General features: G+C 41.3%; 1 protein-coding gene across 4 annotated transcripts; it reads left to right on the plus strand.

The window, feature by feature from the left end:
* Window positions 1–2855: 2855 nt before the first annotated feature.
* Window positions 2856–19436, plus strand: SFPQ (splicing factor proline and glutamine rich). 4 transcript variants are annotated; one of them, XM_078452077.2, is made up of 13 exons: window positions 2856–3778; window positions 4468–4656; window positions 4994–5295; window positions 5385–5480; window positions 6513–6709; window positions 6825–6909; window positions 7626–7743; window positions 8075–8123; window positions 8204–8325; window positions 10740–13927; window positions 17112–17159; window positions 17856–17942; window positions 19343–19436. In XM_078452077.2, the coding sequence occupies exons 1-10, from the start codon at window positions 2969–2971 to the stop codon at window positions 10875–10877; spliced, it is 2106 nt and encodes a 701-aa protein (XP_078308203.1). In that variant the 5' UTR covers window positions 2856–2968; the 3' UTR covers window positions 10878–13927; window positions 17112–17159; window positions 17856–17942; window positions 19343–19436. The 4 variants fall into 4 exon arrangements, with proteins under 4 accessions (XP_078308203.1, XP_060478169.1, XP_060478168.1 ...); XM_060622186.3 differs by having other exon boundaries at window positions 10740–17159; window positions 18623–19436; XM_060622185.3 differs by having other exon boundaries at window positions 10740–17159.
* The last annotated feature ends 7679 nt before the right edge of the window (window positions 19437–27115 follow it).

Consider the following 27115-nt stretch of genomic DNA (forward strand, 5'->3'; position numbering starts at 1 on the left):
TGACCTGAACCAAAGTTGGATGCTTAACCAACTGAGCCACCCAGGCACCCCTAGATTTTTTTTTAAAGTTTATTTATTTATGTATTTATGTATTTATTTATTTATAGAGGAGGGAGGGAGGGGCAGAGACAGAGAGAGAGAGAGAGAGAGAGAGAATCCTAAACAGGCTCTGTGCTGTCAATGCAGAGTCTGACATGGGGCTCGAACCCACAAACCATAAGATCGTGACCTGAGCCGAAGTCAGGAGTCAGACACTCAACCGACAGAGCCGCCCAGGTGCCCCAGTATAGATTTTTAAAAATGTTTATTTGTTTTGAGAGAGTGAGCGAGCAGGGGAAAGACAGAGAGGGAAAGAGAGAGAGAATCCCAAGTAGGCTCTGTGCTGCCAGCGCAGAACCCAACTCAGGGCTTGAACCCACGAACCACGAGATCATGACCTGAGCCAAAATCAAGAGTCAGATGTCCAATCGACTGAGCCACCCAGGTGCCCCGAGATTAGTATAGAGAAGTGTTTATTGGATTTTGCAACATGTGGATCACTGGCATCCTTGGCAAGGAATCCTTAAAGGAGAAGAGTGGGCCGATTGGGGTGGATTTAAGAGGAAACTGAGGTGAGGAACTGGAGACCTCTAGTGTAGATTTGTTTTAGTTTTGTTGTAAAGAGGAATGAAGTAATGAGATGATAGACTAAAAGGAAGGTTTTGTTTATTTTGAAAATGGCAATGTTCCAGGGGCGCTTGGGTGGCTCAGTTGGTTAAATGTCTGAGTTGATTTTGGCTCAGGTCATGATCTCCTATTGGTGACATTGAGCCTGGCATCGGGCTCTGTGCTGGGAGTGGAGCCTGCTGAAGATTGTCTCTCTCTCCCTCTGCCCCTCCCTCACTCATGCTCTAGCTCTCTCTCTCAAAAAATAAAAAAATTAATTTAAAAAATTTTAAAGGTGGTAATATTCCAATAGAAGTAATGATACAGCAAGGAAAAATCCTTGAGAAGGCATGAGGGGGTGGGATCCATATACTAGAAGGGGGAGTCTGCCCTTTGATAGGGGCAAAGACACATCTTTCATGGTATCAGGAAGGAAGACAGAAAAGATGGGTATAAATGCAAGTAGGCCTTGGGTGGCTCAGTTGGTTAAGTGTCTGACTTCAGATCAGGTCATTATCTCATGGTTTGTGAGTTTGAGCCCCGAGTTGGGCTTGCTGGTGTCAGCTTGGAACCTGGAGCCTGCTTCGGATTGTGTCTCCCACTCTCTCTGCCCCTCCCCTGCTCATGCTCTGTCTCTCGCTCTCTTAAAAATAAATAAACATTAAAAAAAAAAAGAAATGCAAGTAGGCTTGAGGCTTTCCAGCTGGATGAGAATGTTGCTCTCTGATGATTTTTATTTTCCCCAAAAATAGGAGAATTCATTATGGTGGAGTGAGAGAAGAATGTGTAGGAGTTTGAAGAGAGAAAGCACGAAATACTCTATCTCTGAAAGAAGGGAAGTGAGAAAGTAAATTTACTAGTGAAATTCAGTAAGATGCCAGAAAAAGTCTAATGCCCTTTTGAGGTTTGTGGTCAAGAACTTAAATTGAAAGCCTCAGCTCTCATTAAGAAGGTGAGGATTGGGATTAGTGTAATGGAGAAAGAGGAAAACAAGACAATCATGACATCTAAACCTGGTGACACAAGTTATGACCGTAAGAACGTGAGAGATAGTGAAAAAGCGGTACATTTAATGATTTGGAGGTTTTGAGGAAGTCAAAGAATCAAGAGGTACTGATTGGACAGTTACAGTTACTGATCAGACAATTGAGATTCTTGAAAAGGAGATTTTAGAGATGGTGTAGTTACTGGCAATAACAAACACAGGGCGACTATGATGGGGGTTGGGTAGCTACTATAGGATAGAAGATTGTTGGAGGTAAAGAATTGACAGAGTATTGGGTATTCATCCACCTAGATGTTGAATGATGAGCAGAAATAGAGATGGAGAGGAGGACAATGAGCCATGGCCTAGTATTAATTGAGGGAGGAATGATCGATCCATCAAAAGGTCCATAGATGACAGTAACTAGGAAGGGTGTTAAGGGATACGGTTAGAAGATGCTGTACGAAGGAAGAAGGATGGTGCCCATTGGTTGATTCCATACAGATATTTTAACGTTGTAATTTGGAAGTATCTTAATCTGTCCACAAAGTATTGAGTGCTAGGAATTAAGGAAAATGTTATATTCCTCCTGTGACTTGTGCTTGTAAATTACTAGTTTACACACACGCTCACACACAGTCAAAACTTCCTTTTTTAACAAAGAGTTCACTAACTTAAGCCTATTCCCAAATTTATACTGCTAGAACAAACCTATACTCCGCTGAGGTTCCAAAATGAAATCAGTAAGCTTGGGTGTGTGAAATCGGTAAGATTTTAGTTCTCAAGTTTAATTGGCCCAGAACAAGGTAGAGTAGATAGTAGATACACGTAATTTATGCTTTTGAACCAGAGAACGGAGAACAGCTGTTCTTTCAGGGCAAGGATACCCGGAGGCAGCTCTTGAGAGTAATCAACAAAGAAAAGGGTCCTCTAACATCTCTCCCCAGGAGCTGATAGGGCCGTGGCTTATCAGGGAAAACTGCTCTGGCGAACCCATTCAAATTTCTCACAGCAAATCACAGTGGCCTGCAGCCAACTCCTTTTCTGCTCATTGGCCAACTGGAAACTTCAGCCCCTCCATGCCTCCCTCCTCTCATCCGGAAGCCAATCGGAAAGATTAGCGTTCCGTAACTTTGTGTCATCAAGTACCGTACTTGCAATTGGCTATTGGAGCTACAGATCGAGAAGTAGGCGGGGCCAAGCCAGCTGGCCTATATAAGAGGAGGACAAAGGCGGCGCGCCGCCTGTGTCATCCGCCATCTTGTGCGAAGCAAGGTGGCCTCCACGTTCCCAGAGCGTCTTCTCCGCTTCTGCCTCGACCGCCCCTTGATTACAGACATGTCTCGGGATCGGTTCCGGAGCCGTGGCGGTGGCGGTGGCGGCTTCCACCGGCGCGGAGGAGGCGGCGGCCGCGGCGGCCTCCACGACTTCCGCTCCCCGCCGCCCGGCATGGGCCTCAATCAGAACCGCGGACCCATGGGGCCCGGCCCGGGCCAGGGTGGCCCCAAGCCCCCAATCCCACCACCGCCTCCGCACCAGCAACAGCAGCAGCCACCACCGCAGCAGCCGCCACCACAGCAGCCGCCGCCACTTCAGCCACCGCCGCATCAGCCGCCGCATCAGCAGCCGCCGCCGCCGCCACAGGACTCGTCCAAGCCCGTCGTTCCTCAGGGACCCGGCCCGGCTCCCGGAGTGGGCAGCGCTCCGCCGGCCTCCGGCTCGGCACCGCCCGCCACTCCCCCGACCTCTGGGGCCCCCACGGGCCCAGGCCCCACCCCGACCCCGCCGCCCGCTGTCACCTCGGCGCCCCCCGGGGCGCCCCCGCCCGCGCCGCCGAGCAGCGGTGTCCCCACCACCCCACCTCAGGCCGGGGGCCCCCCGCCTCCACCCGCAGGGGGCCCGGGGCCCGGTCCTAAGCAGGGCCCAGGACCCGGAGGCCCGAAAGGCGGCAAAATGCCAGGCGGGCCGAAGCCCGGCGGCGGCCCGGGCCTAAGTACTCCTGGCGGCCACCCCAAGCCGCCACATCGAGGCGGCGGGGAGCCCCGAGGAGGCCGGCAGCACCACCCACCCTACCACCAGCAGCACCACCAGGGGCCCCCACCCGGCGGGCCTGGTGGCCGCAGCGAGGAGAAGATCTCCGACTCGGAGGTGAGTGTCTCCCGGAGGTACGCGTCGGTTTCCCTAAGATGGCGGCGGCCCCCTCCTCCTTCCTTTCCCGGCCTCCATTTTGTCGGAGACCGGAAAGAGCGCGTGCGCGCGGGCGGCCGAGGGCGGGGCCGCTGCCGGAGTAGGGGGCGGACGGCGTGGGGCCTCTAAGAGGCCCGAGGGAGGCTGGCCTGGGGAGGCAGGCGATGACAAGCTGCCCTGGGCCATGTTAAAGCTAGCGGGTCCTGGGAACCAGACTAGAGCGTGCTGTGTAGGGTTGGAGAGATCTGGGAACTTCCGGCCTTACCGGAGCAGGCACAAGTCATGTGGGTGACAGCAGGGTTTTGGTCATTTTTTTCATGTAATACTTGATTTGACTTCACGTCTGCTGCGATGTAGATTTGTTAGCGACACTAAGCATATACAGCTGACGAGGTTGCTCATGTAGAGTCGAGTCTAGAGAGGGCTGTAGGTCTATTCTCGAGTGTTCTGGATGGTTTGGGCTGTTTGTTCGGATAGTTAACTGCATTGGAAATCCGCAAATAAGTGAAATTTTGTTTTGATTTTAAACGGCATTGAAGAATAACTCCGTTGGTGGTGTTACCCAGGCTGGGAAAAGCGAACATTGTTACTGAATTTTCCTAGTTGATGAGGTGACTGGTGTCTGAAAAATTTCCTTTCTTTTTCATTAGGGGTTTAAAGCCAACTTGTCTCTCTTGAGGAGGCCTGGAGAGAAAACTTACACTCAGCGTTGTCGGTTATTTGTTGGGAATCTACCTGCTGATATCACAGAGGATGAATTCAAAAGACTATTTGCTAAATATGGAGAACCAGGAGAAGTTTTTATCAACAAAGGCAAAGGATTTGGATTTATTAAACTTGTGAGTTTTTTTTAATTTAATGTGGATTTAGAAGAGTGTTTTCATTTTTTGCTACTGCAGACGCTAGTGTTCAAACCAACAGCAATAAGTTGGTTTTTAAATTTTTCACCTTTTTTACAAACAAGATGCCACTTACATGGCGAATAATTGTCGGTACCTAAGAAAAGAGGAGAGTGGGTGGATAAGACATTTAACTACCTACTCTGAGTGGTGTCTGGGAGGGCTGCTTGAACTGAGCCTGAGGAAGAATAGGAGTGGGAGTTAAGCTTTTAACAGTTTCAGAGTGGACATTAGCCAATAGGAGGTTATTAACATGAGCATGTCTGATAACTTTCAGGAATCTAGAGCACTGGCTGAAATTGCCAAAGCTGAACTTGATGATACACCGATGAGAGGTAGACAGCTTCGGGTTCGCTTTGCCACACATGCTGCCGCCCTTTCTGTTCGAAACCTTTCACCTTATGTTTCCAATGAACTGTTGGAAGAAGCTTTTAGCCAGTTTGGTCCTATTGAAAGGGCTGTTGTAATTGTGGATGATCGCGGGAGATCTACAGGGAAAGGCATTGTTGAGTTTGCTTCCAAACCAGCAGCAAGGAAAGCATTTGAAAGATGCAGTGAAGGTGTTTTCTTACTAACAACGTAAGTTCTTGTGCTTATCCTATTTTTTATTTATTAACTTGGATGAGGAAGTTGAAACGAAGTTAAGACGGAACCATTTTTGTTATTAGAACTCCTCGTCCAGTCATTGTGGAACCACTTGAACAATTAGATGATGAAGATGGCCTTCCTGAAAAACTTGCACAGAAGAATCCAATGTATCAAAAGTAAGATTGATTTAAATTTTAAGCATTTTTCTTATTTAAGTCCAAACAATTTGCAGTAACTTTTCACTTTTGCCTAGAAAATGCAAAATTCTTCAAATGCATATATGCTTGATAGAAATCTAAGGCTCAGGAAGTTTAGAGGTTTTGAAGCAGAGATCTTCAAATGCCTAGTATTCATTGTTGAGATAGGCATAGTTTACATGGAATTTTGTTTTGTCTTTAGAACAGTTGTGTGAATAGGTATTTTCCTTTTTAAGAATGGAAAAAAAAATACTCCTTGATTAGGCATTTGGTTAGAGGAAACAGAATTAGGAAATGAGGAAGGTAGGATTGCTTTTCAGTGCACATTATTTTCTGTTACCATACAATTCTGGGACATGTATTACTTTTTTACATAAAGGTTTAAAAATTTTTAAATTTTTACTCATTTTTGAGAGGGTGGGGAGGGGCAGAGAGAGAGGGAGACACGGGATCTGAAGCAGGCTCCAGGCTCTGAGCTGTCAGCACAAACTGCAAGATAACAACCTGAAGTGAAGTTGGGCGCTTAACTGACTGAGCCACTCAGGCGACCCAAAGATTTTATTTTTAAGTAATCTCTACACCCAATACGGGGCTCAAATTCATAAGGCTCAAATGCACAACCGCAAAATCAAGAGTCATGTGCTTCTGACTGAGCCAGCCAGGCATCTTGGGACATGTATTATTTTTGATGTAAAGCTATTTTTTAAAATTTATTTATTTTGAGAAAGAATGCAAGTGGGGAGGAGCAGAAAGAGAGAACCCAAGCAGTCTCCATGTTGTCATGATGTGCAGAGCCCAACTCAGGGCTTGATCTCATGACACTGAGATGACCTGAGCCAAAACCAGAAGTTGGACGATTAACCGGCTGAGCCACCCTGGCGCCCCTGCCATCCCCTGCATTTGGGTATTTCTTAGAGTCGATAGGCCAGGGGCAAAATCAGTGTTTTTAGGGTAATTGAGTAGTCTTTCTTATGTGCATCCACAAATCGGTTCATGTTGAAATATTGTCAGGGAGAGAGAAACCCCTCCTCGTTTTGCCCAGCATGGCACATTTGAGTATGAATATTCTCAGCGATGGAAGTCCCTGGATGAAATGGAGAAACAGCAAAGGGAGCAAGTTGAAAAAAACATGAAAGATGCAAAGGACAAATTGGAAAGTGAAATGGAAGATGCTTATCACGAACATCAGGCAAATCTTCTGCGTCAAGGTAAAAAAAAAAAAAATGATCCTGTTGTGTAAATTTCACTGATAGGCTGAATTGCTTTTTGAACTTTTTAGAACCCCACTAATGTGAATTCACAACAAAATTTTCTAATGTTTAGATCTGATGAGACGCCAGGAAGAATTAAGACGCATGGAAGAACTTCATAATCAAGAAATGCAGAAACGTAAAGAAATGCAGCTAAGGTAAAATTTTGTTAAACTAAATTAAGCCTTTTCTTCTGCATAAACATTTAGAGGAAAAGATACACCTAAGTCTTGCAGGTGAGTGTGGCATACAGAGGTTAAATACGGACATATGTCAGTGTTGGTTTGACACTAAATCGGAGTAGAGTGTAAGGTTTTCATTTAGGACACCAATTTTCTTTGCCAGAATGCTTCTAGGTCTGTTCTAGACTCTCTTTAGGCTTTCCTGTGTGTTTGCTCTAATCTAGACTTTGTAATTCTTTTTTAATGTTTATTTTTGAGAGAGAGGGTGAGCGAGCTAGGGAGGCGGCAGAGAGGGAGGGAGACAGAATCCAGAGTGGGCTTTCTACTCAGAAGAGTGCCTGGCTCAAACCCATGAACTGCCATGAACTTGGAGAAGCCGAAGTCAGGTGACTAATCGGCTAAACCACCCAGGTGTTCCTCTAACCTAGACTTTGTAAAGCTCTGAGGCAGACCACTAGCTTTTTCCAAGTTGACTTATTTATTTTAAAGTTCATTAATTTTGAGATAGCATAGCATGGGAGAGCACAGGTAGGGAGGGGCAGAGAGAATCTCAAGCAGGCTCTAACTCACAAACTGAGATCATGACCTGAGCTGAAGTCACATGCCCAACTGACAGAGCCACCCAGGCACCCCTTCAAATTAACTTTTAAAAGATGTGGGTGACCGTTCATGTGCTTGATGAATATTTCCAGGCAAGAAGAAGAACGACGTAGAAGGGAAGAAGAGATGATGATTCGTCAACGTGAAATGGAAGAACAAATGAGACGCCAAAGAGAGGAAAGTTATAGCCGGATGGGCTACATGGATCCAGTAAGTAAAACTCTATTGCAGTCTAGTTGGAGTTGTCTACAAAACTTGTAGGTACCAAAAATATGAAGTCTTACTAAGTTAAATATAACATTTCACTTTATAGTTTTTGTTTTTACAAGTGTATTATGATACGCTTTGAGTTTTATCTTCTTGGCTGGGCCTAAAGATTTCATTGGTTAGGAAGAAGCTTTATCGGTTTTTGAATAATTGAATTTCAACAAGTGGTTTCAGGATACTGATTTTAAAAATAGTCTTCATCTTCGAGTTTTGGAGATTTTTTTTGTCTAAGAATTCTTGGTATGGACGTATGAAAGGGATTTTTTTCTTTCAGAGAGAAAGAGACATGAGAATGGGTGGAGGAGGAGCAATGAACATGGGAGGTAAGCATGAAAATAATATTAGCAGTACCATTCAAGAGCTGTATTCTGGTTGAGTTGTAACCAGCATTTTTGTTTCCTAGATCCCTATGGTTCAGGAGGCCAGAAATTTCCACCTCTAGGTGGTGGTGGTGGCATAGGTTATGAAGCTAATCCTGGAGTTCCACCAGCAACCATGAGTGGTTCCATGATGGGAAGCGACATGGTAATGTATCCTGTGTGACGTAGTACAAAGGAAATTCTCATTTTTCACAACTTACGTGTGTGTGTTTTGTTTTCTGTTTTTTTTTTTTTCTCTTTTGTTTTGTTTTTTTAAGTAGGTAACTGAACCTCTTTTTAGTTCCCGTATCATGTAAATCATAATATTGAGGAAAACTTTGGCAACATAGAAGAACTCAGTATGCGGTAACCTAAACAGAAACGGTTGCCAACAAGAAGTCAATGCTGTCAGTAGTATGTTGGAGTTCTCTTCGGCAATAAGTAGACATAGGTGCTTTCCATTATATTGCTTGTGTACTTTTGCACTCTAGCACATGGCAAATCCAAATTCTAAATGTTAGATGATGTACCTGATTATTCTACATCCACGTGAGAGTAATCAAATGGCAAACTGTCATTCATTAAGCTGATATTTGCCATAAGTATGAATCAGACTTGCAGTTTATAGTTTTAGGCATGTTTTAGTGATGTGTAGGACTTTGACCTATATTTGGTGTGGTTTCTACCCATGAGAAGGGAGTTGTTTACTGTTTTGACTCGTCGTTTCCCACTTGTTGGGCCTGTCAATAGGTGCACCTTCTAAAACACTGACATCTCTATATTGCTACAGGATAGCAACAATCCATGACCATTTTAATAAGCATACTAGTTGTGTGCATTTGATCTGAACCTTCTTGATGCTTTCATATTTTAACTGTACAGGTAGTCTGTCAGGATGCTTTAGAAACAACCAAGTGAATTGGTCTGAGTGGCTGTGTTAGGGCTTTACAAATCCATAGGAAATTTGAATATTGGATTTAGAGGTGGGTTTAGAGAAGTGTGCATTTTCATAACTGAGTTGAATATGATTGGTTCACCTACAGGCTTTTGGCAAAGGAGAGGGAAGCTGCAACACATAGCTCTTTAGGTTTATTTTACAAATAGGAATGTAAGGATTTATTATGGGGTCTAATCCATTTAAAGCCTACTTGAGGTTTTTTGAGAATTAGAATCATAAATAGCTGGTTGGGTAAATGTAGTGTTGTTTTCTTCAAAATGAATTTAAAAAATAACGTGGGTAACATTTTGGTTTATACGCTTCCTAAAAGGCAGATTGTAGGTCTGTATCAAATTTGTAAAATATAATTTGGCATGATGTTCCCACAATTGAGATTTTTTCTGTCTCCTGTAACAGGTAGGGTTCTGAGATGTAATAACATAACCGTGAAACCCCCAAATTTTCTCATGGCTTTTGAGAAACACCGTACAATGCGTTAAAACCCTGACATTTTTAGGTTTTTGAGAAATAGTTTAAAGAATTGAGATTTAGTTTAAGTAGTCCTATAGTATATAGTAGAAAACATGTTTGAACTATGTATAGGAAGTTAAACACTGCTTTTTTCCCCTCCCTTTTGGAGTGATGTTTTCTGTAACTGATTTATTTTGAATAGAATTTGTAAGGCTTTTGTGCTTTGCATATCAATAGGATTTTTCTGTTTGGGAACATAGGTTTCTAAGATTAAAGTACTTAAAACTAGATGGAATTACGAAGTCCTGCTTTACTGCAGTCACTTAAGCTTGGTGTTAAGCTGTTTGGGAGATCCCCAAAACATGGAATCATAGCTAAGTGTCCGTAGACTTTCAAAGACCCGAAGGAAAAGCTGGGCTGGTGTGGGGGTGGGCTGTATGTTTAGTCATTTTGCAACTATACTACTGTGAACATAATTGTCTCTGCTTATTTAGTGATGGTTCTGAAGGTGGTATACCTGTGAGAATATGGCAACACTTTTAATGAAGTTACTGTGCCGGTTAAGTGACTAAATCTGTTAGTCTTTTATGCTTTTTCTTTTTGTAGTCTGGTAGCATTTTATTAAAACTTTGAACGTTTTAAGATTCTGCAACTTAGCAGATGTGTCTTAAGATCTTGAAAAGCACAAGGTTTCTTATGCAGCTCATGCCACTAACTGGTGAGTAGGTCTTTGTCACTTCATTGAGTGAATTGAATCTGTCTGGTTGGGCTTGTTAGGCTTACTTGGAAATTAAATTTCCTGTTCAGACCTTGAAAGTGAGAAGTTTGCAAGCTTTTGCAGTGGGTTAATCTGATGTGAAATTTCTTAAAACTCATTTTGGAATGGGTTTTCACATCTGCACTAATTCTTAAATTTTTTAGCACTACAGGGAAGACCTATTCTTTGAAACAGGTGTATGAGAATGGCTCAAGTGGGAACATACCACAAGGCATGTATTATCGTAAACTAATTTTCAAATTACCCTTTTTTCCTTTCTATGTTCCCGGTACCTGTGGATCGACTCATTGGTGATTGTATCGACGAACGTTGACTACGGAACCTTCTAAAATATTTACTTAACACACATGGACATCAACTACATATAATGAACTGTTAATTACTGTTCCAATAGCGTACTGAGCGCTTTGGGCAGGGAGGTGCGGGACCTGTGGGTGGACAGGGTCCTAGAGGAATGGGGCCTGGAACTCCAGCAGGATATGGTAGAGGGAGAGAAGAGTATGAAGGCCCAAACAAAAAGCCCCGATTTTAGATGTGATATCTAGGTTTTCATTCCAGTTTGTTTTTGTCTTTTCTTGTTTAGATACCAATCTTTTAAATTCTTGCATTTTAGTAAGAAAGCTACCTTTTTATGGATGTTAGCAGTTTATTGACCTAATATTTGTAAATGGTCTGTTTGGGCAGGTAAAATTATGTAATGCAGTGTTTCAAACAGGGGAATTCTTTTTCCTTTTTATTTCCTTTTTTTTTTTTTTTTTTTTTTTTTTTTTAACTGTATAATGTCCCTCAAGTTATGGCAGTGTACCTTGTGCCACTGAATTTCCAAAGTGTACCAATTTTTTTTTTACTGTGCTTCAAATAAATAGAAAAAATAGTTATAATATTGATCTTCAACTTTGCCATTCATGCTTCTATGCACATTAGGCTAGGTATTCCACTTCGAAAGCATGAGCGTGTCTAGGCCTTTGAATGGCATATGCCATTTCTGGGAAATGTATCTGTAGGCTAAGCATTGCTTTCTACAAATAAGTACCCCCCCCCCCTTGTTTTAAAAAGAAGAAATGCATATTGAAGTAGTTTCATGATTTGTTTGGCATTATAGGAAGCAAGCTGGTGCTAAGTATTTTTAAATGGTTATGTAAGCAAGCTGAACTGTAACTCTTCCTTCAGGAATGTGTATTAAGATTATGGAATGGGTGAAAGACTTGGTAGGGGGAGAAAGTGGGTATGACTAAATGGATCTTTATGGCCCTATGATCTATCCTTTCCTTGAAAGTTTCTGAAGAAAAAAGTGGAAAGATCATTTTGTTGCATTCCTCCATTCTTGTTTTTAAAAGAACAAGTCCCAAGCCCTACAAATGGCTTGTATTGAACTTTCATATTTGAATTAAAGATTGTTAAACATGAAGCCTTTTCATGTATTACTTCAAGCGATTTATGAAGATGGGGTTTAGTGTGAAAAATTCAACTTGCAAGTAAGAAGCGTAGTAACCATGAAGTAGGTTTAGCTACGTATACATTTGTACTCTGTAACTTTTACATCTCCTTGTGCTACTTCTGGTGGACAAAATCTGTAGGGCTATGAAAACTTGTTCTCTTTTCTAAGAACTAGTGGTGACTGTTAATGACCAGTAGCGTTGTAGATCACGATTCTTACTGTAAACTATTTGTTAACCTGCTTTTCTATAGTTTACTTTTGATGTAGCACTAAATCTGGAGAGAGTTGCTCATGCTACACAGTACAAATACCCCTTTCTCCCACCATAAAGTTTTGGAGTGTTTCGATGGTGTTGTCAGCTGATTGTCAACTTCATTGAATCTCCTTCCATTAGGATAAGACATTCTGACTTAACATTAAAGTAGATTGTTATTGTTGTCTGATAGTACGATGGGAACCTGTTTTCCCAGCGTATGTATGTTAGCAGAGGAACAGCTTCCTAAAAGTAGGTAAAGTAATTGAATGGTTTGGCTTTGTTCTTAGTTCCATTCAAATTTGTACATTACAGAACTCTTACTATGGAATGTGTCTTCCTCCTTTTCACCTCTGTTCTTGGTGCTAATTGGCAAAAGTAAAATTCTAAATCAAATCTTCGTTAAATGCTGAAGTTTAGTATTGTGCCTGAGTACAAAGGGAAACCTCTTGTTGAAACCCTGAGCACTTTCTGCATAGGAAACTGGATAATACTAAAAGTAAAACACTAGTGGAGTATAAAGGCATGTCACTCAATTCTGGTTGTGTGACTTGACAGGTACATGGTGTGCTAATTAAGGAAGAGAATCTCCTTAGAATATGTTTATTATTTCTTCCCCAAGACACTTGGAAGTCGGTAGTAGTTCCACCATAATTCTATCCATGAGGAAGTTTTGTCCCAAGTCATTAATTGGTGATATGTATGAGGTTTTCTGTATGGAAACAAGGGTCTGGATTTGAAAGGAATCCATTACAATTTGATTGAATTGTATGGTAGGGACTCCACTAATGATAAATTAAGGGGTGTTCATGGGACACCCACAGAGGGTGAACGTGAATGTGTGTGGGCGGGGGCTGGTGGGGAAGTGGGAAAATCTGCCTATAAAATTAATGTTTCAGTTTATTTTTCAGATTACATGCCTTTCTTTATAAGGGATGCTGGCACAGACCCCTAAAATAAGCTTTTGTTAGTACTGTACCTTTGAAGAGTGGTGAAGGATGCTAATGGATAATCTCCTGAAAGTTGTGGTTTTGCTAGCCTTACTGTGGGCTGTAGAATTGCTAAACGTTGTTTAGCAAATAATGTTGCTTAGTTTCCACTAAGTTTTGCCTTTTCCTCACTGAAACAGCAGTGTACCAAGGGTTGTAAGCTACTCAAAGAGACTTTCAATAAGTCTTGGAATGCATATGGTAGTTTTTAGCTTAATGTGAATTTAAATCCTCTTAAAAAGGAGTTTCCTAAAAGCTGATATGAAATGGGTGGGAAAGGGAATGTAGTACTTTTGAAGTATTTCAGCCATTTTTCTTATTTAAAGAAACCAGCTGCCCCCATTTCCTCTTCTCCACTTTCTCTCGTAATTTTAAGAGGAACACTGATCATTTTAAGCTTATTACTCCTAATCTTTAAACTGCATTCTCTACGAGATCCCAGTGTATTCAATAGGTACCTTATAAGATTAACTGAATGGCTCACATTATTTAGTGAAACCATAATCCTCTGCTTAGAACACTAATTAAAACTCCTAAGAAGTCCTATAAACCCCACCACTCTTTATATAGATGTATTATACCACTAATACAAACAGATAATAATTTGGGAAATTGTAACGTGACGCCTGTGCAATTTTTATAAGTGGCATATTATGGCAGACAAAAATTTAGATACTTGGCTTTTCTCGGGCAAGCCACTACGTTGTGGCGGGATGTTTTCTGGTGTTCTTGGACTGCAATTGTGCACTATTAAAGTAGTGGCCTGCTACATAACTGCATTTAGCCAGCATTTCTGCAGTGCGTAACTGTGAGGAACGTAGTACCGCAAATGGCAATGGACATTAGGACCCGGATGTAGTATTCCTGCTTGCTCCAAGATTCTCATTGCCGACTGCATACAGGTAGGTAACAAGCAATATAATCTAACTTGGTGACTTGCTATGTACTTTTATTCCGTGGGCATTCTGACATCACACTTCTGACCATGAAATTACAGTGCAGCACCTAACACTTGGATGGTAAAGCTAGCTGCTATCAAAACTGCGTGGGTTTGGGTTTCAAGCTGTAATTTGTCAGGCAGAAATCAGTGCTGTTGCAGTTCTCAGATAAAAAGTGCAAACTTGATTCTTTGGTACATCTGATGCAGTTGTGTGGTTTCCTTTAGTTGCATTGTAACTGAAGAGAACGTGGAACACGTCAGTGGTGTGGGGGAGAGGGAATCAAACCATACTTGGAAAGTAGAGTGCTTTTAGCATCTTGACATGGACTGTATAGCATGTGATACTGAGTCTCTGTTGTAGCAAACTGACCTGCCCATAGGTCAGCAATATCCATTTCAGAATGCAATCTTGGTAATCATTCTGCAGGTTGGAGTGAATTAAGACTAAAAAGTACAGTGGTTTTTTTTTTTTGTTTGTTTTTTGTTTTTTTTGTAATGTGACTTAAATTTTTTTTTTAATGGGCTTCATGGGAATACCTTTGTTACTAACGTGGGCTTAGATGGGAATCTAATGTGAATAGTTCCAAGTTATGTGACTTGTCTAAATATGTCTATGCTCTAAACCTGGGGGAAAGTGGTGTGGCATGTTGACTTGCCTGCAGTTGAATACACGTTGGGAATCATTTCCCAATCCTAAGACTTCTTCGTCGTATTCTGTAGGATGACTGCAAATGTTCAGAGTAGATTTTTGAATTTGGTTCCCTTAGCTTTAGGGATGTGATGTTATAATCCAAAATGCTTACCAAAAATAAAAAAATAAAAAGTCTTCAAAAGCAGCTTTGGTTGCTTAGGACTTCAGCTTTGTAAGCTTTGCATCGACTGTTGTTCCAGACCTCAATTCAACTTAACTTTGGTCTCCGAGCTGGTTTTTAGCTAGCATGCATGGAAACAGCTTTCACGTATAATGCTTTCTGCTCTGTAACTGGAAGTTTGGTTTACTTTGCATAAATGCCGGTGAAAACTCTTCGTGACTATGAGAATTTTCTTCCATTGTATCAAGAAAAATGGCTTGCTCTTTGGCAAGCAATTCACAAGGTGGGGACAAATTTGTACTTTAATACGTAGTCTATTCAAACAAATACCTTGACTCTCCTGTTAGGTGAAAAAGCAAATGGTGACTAGTTTAGCTCTTTGTTAATAATACAATGCAGTTCAAACATAATGCTCAATATTAGTGACAATAGTGTCGCTAAATTGACATACAACCCCGATGGGATTTTCCTGTGGCATAATCCATTAAATCGGTGGCCAACGCTTGCTGCCGTGATTTAGTGATTCAAGTGTTTAGAAATAAAAGCTCAGGTTCATAGTTCTTAACAGTCAATAACAATTTTGAGAGAACGTACTTGTTATAATATATGGACTTGAGGAACATCATTGGGGTGGGGGGTTAATTTTGCTTCATTTCTGCTTATTTCAAGATGAGTAGGCTTTTGCACTTTGAAATGAGAAACCTGTGACTTAAGTCAATTCTAAACTAGTTTCGATTTGTATGTAGCTATAATTTGTGAATCTTAGTGTAGAGGATCTTAAAATCACTCACTCAAAAAGCTGGGAATAAATGGGCTTCAGTAACACCACTATACCGAGGTGCTTGCATTGTATTTCATAGTGTTTCCTTGTTGCAAACCAGAATTATTCTTTTTAATGAGAATGGTCTAAAGTTCAGAGGTGTGATGCCAGAATGCATTTTCGTACTGTTAGGCCCTTGGAACAGATACCGGTGCTTTCTGAAAGATGAAAGAAATGGAATGGGTGCTCTTCACACAAGGTTGCAAAACCTACCAAGAATGTATAATAGTCTCATTTTTCCCCAAGAAAGAGATGCGTGTGACTAGTTTTGGACTTTTAACCTTAATGGGGGTTGCATGTCTCCTATTGTTAATCATTGTCAGCTGCAGTGACATGATCAACAGTCCTGCATTTTTATTGCCTTTCCCTTAATGATTTTGGACAGGTTTGAGAGAGCCAGGATGCTTGTTCTGGGCCTTTATTTGGTTTTGGCTTTAGCTGATAATGTTTCAGTGTCTGTCAGCTAGTGCAGTTCTCAAATGGCTGCCTATTAGGGAAAGAATTCTGAGGATTTGACTGCTCCTAATCATCTGTCATTGCTGCTAGATAATGATTGGCAATTTTTAAGACTCAACTGTGGAACTCTCACAGTTGTACACCATCAACCATAAAAATGTTGCTTTTGAACACCAGTGCTGAAAAGATTTTATTTGGAGGGTGAGAAGGGGGCTGGATGCAGAGTACTAGGATAATCTGGAGGATGGGGGAGAATGCAAAACGATATAGTATCCCTTATGGATGGTACATGTGCAACAGGGAACTCTTATTTTTTATACCCTTGGCAGTAACTGATAATCAGGGAGGAAGAAAAACCTGGAACTTGAATTAAGGCTGATCTTTCTGGTTTTTGTGCACTGCGGCCCTACCAGGCATATATATAGTGAAGGTGAATGTCTTCTCCCTCAGAAAAATGCAGGTTCCTTGCTGTCCCGAATAAGGCATAGCTTTCCTGCCCCAACTTAAAACTCAGTGAGGACTTGGAGGGAAAGAACGAGGCAAATACATAGGATTGCAGGATAACAGCTGCAGTGTTGTGTACTGTGGAGTGGGGAGGGCACTCTTCTTGGAGGACTCCTGCTGAAGGTGGTCAGTCCACCTGAGAATGGAAGACATACTTGAATGGGGGGCAGGGTATGTGCTTTTACATGAAAAGAGAGCTGATGTTAAAACTCATTTGGTAAGGTAAACGTTGTCACATACCTTCACATAAGGGATAGTATATTTTGGGTTGCAGTCAAACTGGATTGTGCTCAGACTGGTGAAAATAGCAGTTAGGCTTTTGTATTTCAATTAAGATACAATTTTTATTTGAATTCAGCTGTCTACTTTATTACTTTAAGAATAATTTTAGATTTTTTCCCCCCATCAAGTTTCTTCCTGTTGTTTTTTTATTCCGTAACTTGCCCCCAATCTTTTGTCTCTGGAATTTACTCTTTAAATTTTGAAGTTAACTAGCATTTTCAAAACCTTTATACCCTTGTCTTTTATATTAACTTTCTTTTATTATTCTTTAGGTAAGAATGATTGATGTTGGCTGATATTGGAGTACTCATTCACTTCAAGTAAGTTTCTTTAGAAGTCCTAACCTGTAGAAGAGTTTGAGTTTGATTTGTAAAAAGGTTAAATAATTTGATTTAGCTATGTGGGGCAAAACATGTTTGATTTTTAAGATGTTTACCTCTCCTAAGATAATGTCCGAGTGTTTTGTTTCTGAAAATAGTTGTTTGCATGTGAATGTGAGTGGGAAAGAGAAAGTGGGGAGTATTTTATTATAAAAGTGTCAAACGGTAGGAGAATTGAAAAAAATGGTTGGATCTGTACCTGAAACTAATAGAACTTTGTGTGTCAGTTATACTTTGTTATTAACTTCGTATATTAACATTGTATGTTACTTTTACAACTATAGAAAAAGATACATGGTTATGTAGAGAAAATGGACAAAGAAGGCTTGAATTGGTGGAGAATTGCCATCTTTTTAGTACTCTAAATTCCACTTTTGACCCATTCAGAATGGGTCATTGGTAGAGGAGGAAAAATTCTGAAGTGTTATGTGAAGAAAATTTAGAATGTCACCTTGGTGTGGGCCAGGTCCTTCCTAAGTAAAAACAGCAAAAGAAAATACAAACCACTGATTGGAACCCAGACCTGTACCCCAGAATGTGCCTCTTGTTGATGTGAGAATACAGTGTACATACTAACAATTAATTTAAAAAAATGTAATATGTAATATGCTATATAAATTCTATTTTTAATGATAGGTGGATAAGCTATTAATCTCAAGACGATATCCCACAACATGAGCCAAGAAGGAAAGCCACAACTTGTTAGATTCAGGAAGTGTCTGGGTAAGTGGAATCATTCTTACTTTGTAAACTGCCTTCCGGACAACTCTTGGGTGTTACAAACATGATTATTTATGTGTGAATATTTCATTTTAACTTACTCTGTGTTAAAACTTCCTTGTAGGGAATATGTTTTTATAGTACATATTTATAATCATTTTAACAGCCTTCTTGAGGTTGTAGGTCTTGTTTGTTGGTTTGGCTCAAGCCTCAGGAAAACAGGGACTTCAGTTTTCTGTAAGAGTATGTATGTATATCTACCTTTGTCCATTGAACTATGCAGAGGAGAGTTTGGAAAATTTAAAGTTCCTTGGTTGTTTTTGTATTTTTATTTTAATGTTTGTTTATTTTGAGAGGGTGTGTGCGTGAGCCAGGGATGGGTAGGGGCAGGAGAGAGAGAATCCCAGGCAGGCTTTGAATTGTCAGCACAGAGCCTGACACGGGCTTGATCTCATGAACCAGGAGATCATGACCTGAGCCAAAATCAAGAGTTGGGTGCTTAACTGAGCCACCCAGGTGCCCCAGAGTTCCCGGTTTTTTAACCACATAGTCATTTGATGGGATCTCCTATAGTTGATCTCATCTGGTTGATGTATTAGAAGGGTTGGCAATTTTGGGGTTTGTGTTTGTTTGGTTTTGTGAGATTTTTTTTTTTTTTTTTTTTTTTTTTTTTTTTTTTTGAGAGCAAGTGTAAGCGGGGGAAAGGCAAAGAGAGACAATATCTTAAGCATGTTCCATGCCCAGTGAGGACTCCCATCTCATGACCATGAAGTCATGACCTGAACTGAAATCAAGAGTCAGATAGATGCTTAAGCGACTGAGCCACCCAGACACCCCCCGGGTTGGCAATTTTAAAGAAAACTCAGCTCAACTCTGCTATTCTACCTGGGAAAGCCATCGTAGACAGTAGGTAAACAAATGGACATGACTGTGTGCCAGTATTTTACAGAAAGGTAGTAGGTGGACAATAGCTTACTGTCTTCTCATCTAATACAAATTGCATAAATAGATAACTAGATAATCACTCAGGTTTAAAGGGCTGTCATTATCGTAGTTTGAAAAGAGAATAATGTAGAAATAGCAATAATTAATTGACTATATCTTAAACCTAGGGAAGGTGCCAATTAATGGAGTATCTTAGATCTTCCTTCCAAGAGTGGTTGCTACTTAAGTTCTAGTGAATGGAAGTAAACTTGAATCAACTAGCTGGTGACAAAGTCTGGTGTTAAAATAATCTGCCTCTTAAAGAATCCTTAATTATATAGGTCATTAAATATTGTTAATACTGCACTCCTTGATTAGTATTGTTTGGTGTTAGGAAGTTTACTTGGTGCGAGATGGTAAATGTTTGAGAACTCTGATTCTTAACATATTTTGGAGTAATTGTTTCTTTTAATTGGCAGGATCAGGTGAACTGTGTCCAGAAAACCAGTGAGGAAGAGGGCAAAGAGGAATGAGCAACCTAATTGTTGTTAATAAAGACATTTTAAAATCAGATTGTGCTTTTATGTGTTTTGGTTTTTGTTTTTAAGTTAGGACCTTTTGTTTCCTAGAATTCTCCTTATATGTCATCACCTTGTTTCTAGGTGATATAAAAAGATGCTCCATATTGTGGGCATAGAACTGGTTATAATTCAGGACTCTTTCTTGGACCTTTTTGGCAGAGCTACTTCAACATTAATTACTGATCAACCTTAATGGCCCTTCCTCACTGTCCTAACTAACCTGATTTAGCCATCGATAGTTTAAAATTGCCTTCATTCTTTATAGGTTTTATTCCTAAAATTAGCGTATGATGAATACAGCAATTAACTACATGCCCCTCCTTCATTGGGTTTCAGGCATTAATAGCATTTTGTGTCCCACTTTGTATTTTACAAAAGAATCCTCAGATGCTGGTTATTACAGGGTACTCCTGTTAGTTCACAAAGAAGCACAGACAGAATTACAGCTTGCCAAATGACGAGGTTTCCTCTAAGTTGAATTTCATAATGCAGTAGCATATGGACAGGGTCTTTGAATATAGATGTAGGGAAAAGCTTGCTGGAATTGACTGTAAAATCTGCTTAGTAAAGAACTTTGGAAGTAAGATCTGCCTTTCTCCTTTCACTCTAGTCATTCTTGAAACTTGACAAGATGTTAGTCAAAGGACTCTTTGGCACTAGCTTAAGCATTTGGGATAAGGGGTGTGAGGCCTATGTTTAAAAGGTAATTCTGTTGCTAGGTCTCTGGGCCTCATTTGTATAGTGCAGAATTTCAGAAAGTGCTAGTTTGTTAGCTTGCTGTAAGTAAGCAGAAGAGAAGAAACTTGGAATTCAGAAGTTTGCTCAGTGTTACTTGAAAAAGAAAGCCACAAAGGATTGTTGAAAGTGTAACAGTCCCCCCTCCCATGGGATTTGCTTTGAAAACGCGTGTGGTCAGTACCAGGGATGAGGTCAAGACCTTGTTTTTCTCATACTCCTAGTCCTTGTTTCACTGTGGTTGGCATATGTTTTAGAGGCCAGCCATCCCAAATCCAGAATCTTCTCAGTCCTTTTTTTGGTTCAAGTTTTTATTGCTCCTTTTTGATTGCTACGTTAGGAACCTAATGGATCTCTAGGCAAAAATTAGTACAATGGTTTAGGGGCATAACGGGATCTTAACTACTGAAGTTCAAAGTATTGAGCTATTTGCCCAGCCGTGTTATCTGCCAGGTTACCCAATTTGCAGTTTGCTTATCAATAAAATGAACATAACTTACTTTGGGCAGTTGGGATAGAAATTGATGGATGTGGTGTTTAGCACAGTCCTGGCTCCAAAGTTGCACATGTTACCTTAAAATGTATTTATTAGTCACCAGGGTTCACAGGCAGCAAGTTAAGAATTCTTCTCCCTGTTTATACAGTGTAATTAGGTATAACCGGCAATTTTAAACTTGATACCAAAGAATAGAGGAATGTATTCATTTTTGGTAAGCTTTTAGACCATAGAGTCTAAGAGGAAAAAATAGGAATATATCCTTCAGGCTGAAGGGCTTGGGAAGTCCTGGGAGAGGCCTTTTAACTTGGGCAAGTTACTTCATTAAACAGAGATTCTTACTTAATGTTACCAGTTGTATGTGGGTAAATTGGTATTTTTAGTATTTGGCCCAATGTTGGGTAGATGTTAAGTGCGGAGACAAGGTGGGAGAAAATAAGCCTGAGAAAGCTTAGAGCTCAAAATGTGACAAAGTCCACATGATTCTGTAGCAAATGATGTGTGAGGCTGTAGTGTCTTGGCCTAAAATGAGTTTCAAACATACTGAAGTCAGAGGAACCTGATATTCCCCAAACTGATTTTATAGATTCAGTGCGGTCCCAGATGACTTATTTTTTAAATTTACTTTTGAAAGAACATGAGCAGGGGAGGGGCAAAGAGAGGGGGAGACAGATTCCAAAGCAGGCTCCACATTGTCAGCGGAGAACCTGATGTGGGACTCGAACTCAAGGTGTTCATTCGTGAGATCATGCCCTGAACTAAAACCTAGAGTCAGATGCTTAACAGACTGAGCCACCCAGGCGGCTCCCCCAGATGAGTTTTTAAAGTTTATTTTGAGAGAGGGAACACAAGAGGGGCAGATAGAGAACCCCAAGTAGGCTCCACATTGTCAGTGTAGAGCCCTACTTGGGGCTAGAACCTATGAACCTGTGAGACCATGACCTGAGCTGAAGCCACCCAGATGCCCCTCCCAGATAACTTTGAAATCGATAAGCTGATTGGGGCGCCTTAAGCGTCCGACTTCAGCTCAGGTCACGATCTCGCGGTCCGTGAGTTCGAGCCCTGCATCGGGCTCTGGCCTGATGGCTCAGAGCCTGGAGCCTGCTTCTGATTCTGTGTCTCCCTCTCTCTCTGCCCCTCCCCCGTTCATGCTCTGTCTCTCTCTGTCTCAAAAATAAAAAATAAACGTTAAAAAAAAAAAAAAATCGATAAGCTGATTGATTCTAAGATTCATATGGAGGTTTACCTCATACCATGTGCAAAAATTAGAGCAAACTACCCTTAAACTCAGGTATTCTGGTTGCTAATGCTGTATAATAAATTTATCCAAAGGAATTTGGTACTTCGATCAGTTTTGTGAGTCAGGAATTTTAAAAGCGCTTGACTTGGCCATTTTTGTTTGGGATCTCCTGAAAGTGCAGTCAGTTGATGGGCTGTAGTCCTCTAAAATTTCAGCTTCACATTTAAGATGGCTTATTGGTTGACATGGTAGAAGGTGGTTTTTGGCCAAGAGCTTACCTTGGGCTGTTGCCTGGAGTGCCTATTTATGGCTTCAGCATGACCATCTCAGAGTAGTCAGACTTACATGGCAACTGGCTTCCCTCAGAGTAAGAATCCCAAGAAGCCCCCATGAAAGCTGTATGACCTTTGTGACATGGCTTTGTCACTTCCTCCATGCTCTGTCTAAACAGTCACAGCTCAAGCAGATTTAAGGGGAGGGGATCTGTCCCCCCCCACCTCTCACCTCTAATTGGGAGGAGTGTCAGAATTTGCAGGTATGTTTTTTGTTTTTGTGTTTTGACTTTAATTTTTAAGTGCAGATATGTTTTTTTCCTTATTTTGAGAGACAGCGGAGGAGGGGCAAAGAGAAAAACCCAAGAAGGATCCTCGCTGTCAACGCAGAGCCCGACATAGGGCTCAAACCCATGAACAATGAGATCATGACCTGAGCCAAAACCAAGGGTCAGATGCTCAACCGACTGAGCCACCCAGACAGATAATGTTTTAAGACCACTACTGTCTTGAAATTCATAGGCTAATTAGTTATCTGTTTATTTTTTCATTTACCAGCAATACATTTGATCTTAGCCAAAAGACCAAAAAGTGATCACAATCCAGCAGTGGATTTTGTTGTCTCTTGTGCATATACATATTTAAACAAGTGGAGATACAAAGATGTCCTGTCCTCAAGATGCTCTTCTGGTGGGGAGGTCTACATAGTTGAGAAGGAAGAGAAACCTACACTTTTACGTAGGTCACAGAAGTTTATTCTAATAATATTCTTCACAACCATTCACTAGTCCTAGACATATGCTGAAGCATGAAAGTAAGAGAATGATCTGTGTAGTGGTAGGCAGTTGGATATTATTTATTTTTAAGTAAGCTCTGTGCCCAACATGGGGCTCAAACTCATGACTCCAAGATCAGGAGTCGCATGCTCCACCAAAAGGCAGCTAGATGCCCCTGACTATTGTTTTAGATGGAGATTTTAACAAACAGTGCGCTTAGCAATCATACACAGAAGGGATAAAAAGGAAGCAGGGTTAGAGGAAAGTTGAAATGTGATGTTACAACAGAGGTCTCAGCCGATCCATGAAGTCTTTTAGAGTTGTCCCAAATTGAGTTAAGGGGGTCGAGCCCTTTTGTCCCGCCGGATATGGTCTGTCTCTAGTGGAGTTGGGGAAAGATGAGCATACACCTGGACGAGGCATCTCCTTCAACTGAGGACAACTCCCAGAGAGGGACTGCAGTTTTGAGCCTGTAGGACGGCTGGGGAAGCAAGTGCCTTAATTCTAAAAGGGCTATCTGGTGGCATACCAGAGTCCAAAACATGTTTACCTAAAGCTCAGGGAAGACTACTGGACTGGCAGTATATATATGAGAATCATTAGCATCTAGGTAACAGATGAAGTCATGGGAGTAAATAAAATTGTCCAGGAAGTACATATACGATGAGGAGTGAGGCTCCTGGGTGGCTCAAGTCAGTTGAGCATCAGACTTTTGATTTTGGCTCAGGTCATGATCTCACAGTTTGTGGGTTTGAACCCTGAATTGGGGTCTGTGCAGGTAAGTGTGGAACCTGTTTGGGATTCATTCTCTCCCTCTCTCTCTCTCTCTCTCTCTCTCTTTTTCTCTCTGCCCCTCCTGCCCTCCCTGCTTATGCTCTCGCTCATAAATAAATAAACTTAAAAAAAAAAGAGCCTGAGGGTGCACTTCTGAGAATACTAGGATTTGGGAGTAAGAAGAGTTCATGAGAGATGAGAGAGGATACAATGAAGTGATTTTAGGGGCTCCAGGACAGGAGAGAAGATAAATTATAAAGCAAAGATTTAGAGGCAGAGAAAAGTATTAGAGTCTAGAGTGCAAGTAGATGGCTCACCCTTGGTAGGAGAATTTTTTATTCCTCTGAAACCGGAGGGAGGATTAGGGCATCTGATGTTAACCCTGCTAATGATCCTACTGTTTGCTGTGCTGTGAGTCAAAAGAACCTGTCTTGGGGTGCCTGGCTGGCTCAGTTGGTAGAGCATGCAACTCTTGATTGTGGGGTGGTGAGTTCAAACCCCATGTTGGGTGCAGAGCTTACCTGAAAAAATGAAAGAACTTTTCTTACTCGGATCCACTGAGTTTCATTTTTAGCACATACGGAAGTGCTGGCAAGCTCATGAGCTTGCTTGCTTAGTCATCTTCCTTGGAGTCTTGTTACTCCTTGCCATCCTCTATGAGGTTGGAGTTGTCTTTTGATCATATATAAAGTTCATTTCTTATAGACAACATATTGAATCTTGCCTTTAAAAACTTTTTTTTTAATGTTCATTTTTGAAAGAGAACACAAGGAGGGGTGGGGCGAAGAGAGAGGGGGACACAGAATCTGAAGTAGGCTCCAGGCTCTGAATGTCAGCACAGAGCCTGAGGCAGGGCTTGAACTCACGAACCGTGAGATCATGACCTGAGCTGAAGCCTGACGCTCAACTGACTGAGCCACCCAGGCACCCCTGAATCTTGCCTTTTCATCCAATTTGACGATCTCTGTTTTTTATTTGGAGTCTGCTTTTGACCACATATTTAGTATTATTACCAATATGGATTTAAGTCTCCTACCTTATTCTGTGTTTTCTATTTGTTCTATCTGTTCTGTTTCCTTTCCCCTCTTTTCCTGCTGTCTTTTGGATGAATTGAATATTTTTAGTATTCCATTTTATTCTTTCTGTTGACTCATTAGTTATTCCTCTGTCTTAGTGGTTGCCTCTTTAACTTATTTTTACCTTCAAATATATGCCACTTCGCATAGAAGTAAGAACCGTAAGGGGTACCTGGGTGACTTAGTCAGTTAAACATCTTGACTTTGGCCTAGGCATGATCTCGCTATTCCCAAATTCGAGTCCCATGTCATGCTTTGTGCTGACAGCTCAGAGCCTGGAGCCTGTTTCGGATTCTGTGCCTCCCTCTCTCTCTGCCCCTCCTCCACTTGCTCTCTCTCTCTCTCTCTCTCTCTCAAAAATAAACATTAAAAAAAATTTTTTTAATAAAAAAATAGAACCTTAAAACATCTTTTCCCCATCCTTTGTGTTATTGTCATACTTTATTTTTGCTTGTGTTATAACCCCTAGAAATAAGTTATTTTTGCTTAAACACTCAAATATATTTTAAACAAGTTTGAAAATTAGGGAAAATGTCATATACATGCATATATGGCCTTTTCTCAAGAACTAATTCCAGTGTCTTTACTGCTAATGCCACAGTTGTTTAACAAGGTTCCTCTGTTTTGGATAGACAGAACATGAATGTTTCCCTGGCCTGTGTAAGCTCTAGGTTCATTTACAACTCCTTGATTGTTCTTTGTTTTTGTTTTTGTTTTTTTAAGTTTATTTTTGAGACAGAGATGGTGTGAGTGAGAGAGGAGCAGAGAAAGAGGGAGAGAGAGAAACCCAAGCAGGCTCCATGCTGTCAGCACAGAGCCCGGAGTGGGACTTGAACTCACAAAACCATGAGGTCATGACCTGAGCCAAAATCAAGAGTCCAACACTTACCTGACTGAGCCACCCAGGTGCCCCCGCAGACAAAGAACAATTACTAAAAAAAAGAACAATCGGGTCACCTGGGTGGCCCATTTGGTTAAGCATCCAACTCTTGGTTTCGGGTTGGGTCATGATCTCACGGTTGGGGAGTTCGAGTTCCATGTCAGGCTCTGCACTGATAGTGGAGCCTGCTTGGGATTCCCTCTCTCCTCCTCTCTGTACCCCTCCTCTGCTCACACTCTATGTGTGTCTCTCAAAATAAAGTCACTAATTAAATATTAAATAATTGTACTTTGATCTTGTGGAGTCTCATTCTATATGTGCACAGTTTGGTGCAAGGATTCAAATGCCAAAGATTTCTAAAGAAGCTTTATACACTGGGTGCCCAGCTGGCTCAGTAGGTAGAGCATGCAATCTTGATCTCCAGGTTGTAAGTTGGAGTGCCATATTGGGTGTACAGATTACTTAAAAATTAACTTTTAAATGGAGCACCTGGTGACTCAGTCAGTTAAGCATCCGACTCTCAATCTTGGCTCAGGTCATGATCTCATGGCTCATGGGTTTGAGCCCTGCGATGGGCTCTGTGCTGACAGTGCAGAGCCTGCTTGGGATTCTGTCTCTCCCTTTGTCTGCTCCTCTCCCTCTTTGTCTGTCTCTCTCAAAATAAATAAGTAAACTTAAAAAAAATTAAAACTTAAAAAAAAAAGAGGCTTTATATCGATTTCTTTCTCTGCATAGCTCCCTCCATTCTAGTGGTCTGCTCTACAGATTCCAGCTGCTTCAGCCTCATCAAACGTCCATCTCTTCTCAGTGCAGCAGACTATCAAGCTCTGCTTGCAGCCCTTTTCCTATCCAGCTAATTGGATAATGCCTCCAGGCAGGTAGCTATGACAAGCCCTCACCTCATTTGTTACTTTTTTTTCAGGATCACAGTACTGCATAGCCTGTTTTCCAGTGTGTTATGAACTGGCTTGTATCCCTCCCAAATTCGTGTATTGAAGCCTTATCTAGTACATATCAGAATAGGACTGTATTTGGAGATAGGGCCTTTAAACAGGTATTTAGGGGCACCTGGGTGGCTCAGTCGGTTAAGTGTCTGGCTCTTGGTTTCAGCACAGGTCATGATCTCATGGTTCATGGATTCGAGCCCCGCATCAGGCTCCATGCTGACAGTGTGGAGCCTGCTTGGGATTCTGTCTCCCTCTCTCTGTGCCCCTATCCTGCTCACTCTCTATCTCTCCCTCTCAAAATAAATAAACATTAAAAAAATTATTTTAATACAGAAAATAAACAGGTAATTAAATTAGGTCAAAAGTTTGGGCTCTAAACCAATATGACTGGTGTCCTTATAAGAAGGGGAAGAGATGCAAAGGCTATGCAAGAACACAGTAAAACAATGTCAATGGGCAAGCCAAGAAGGAAGGC

The sequence above is a fragment of the Panthera onca genome, chromosome C1, assembly GCF_046562875.1.
Source record: "Panthera onca isolate mPanOnc1 chromosome C1, mPanOnc1 haplotype 2, whole genome shotgun sequence".
Lineage (NCBI taxonomy): Eukaryota > Metazoa > Chordata > Mammalia > Carnivora > Felidae > Panthera > Panthera onca.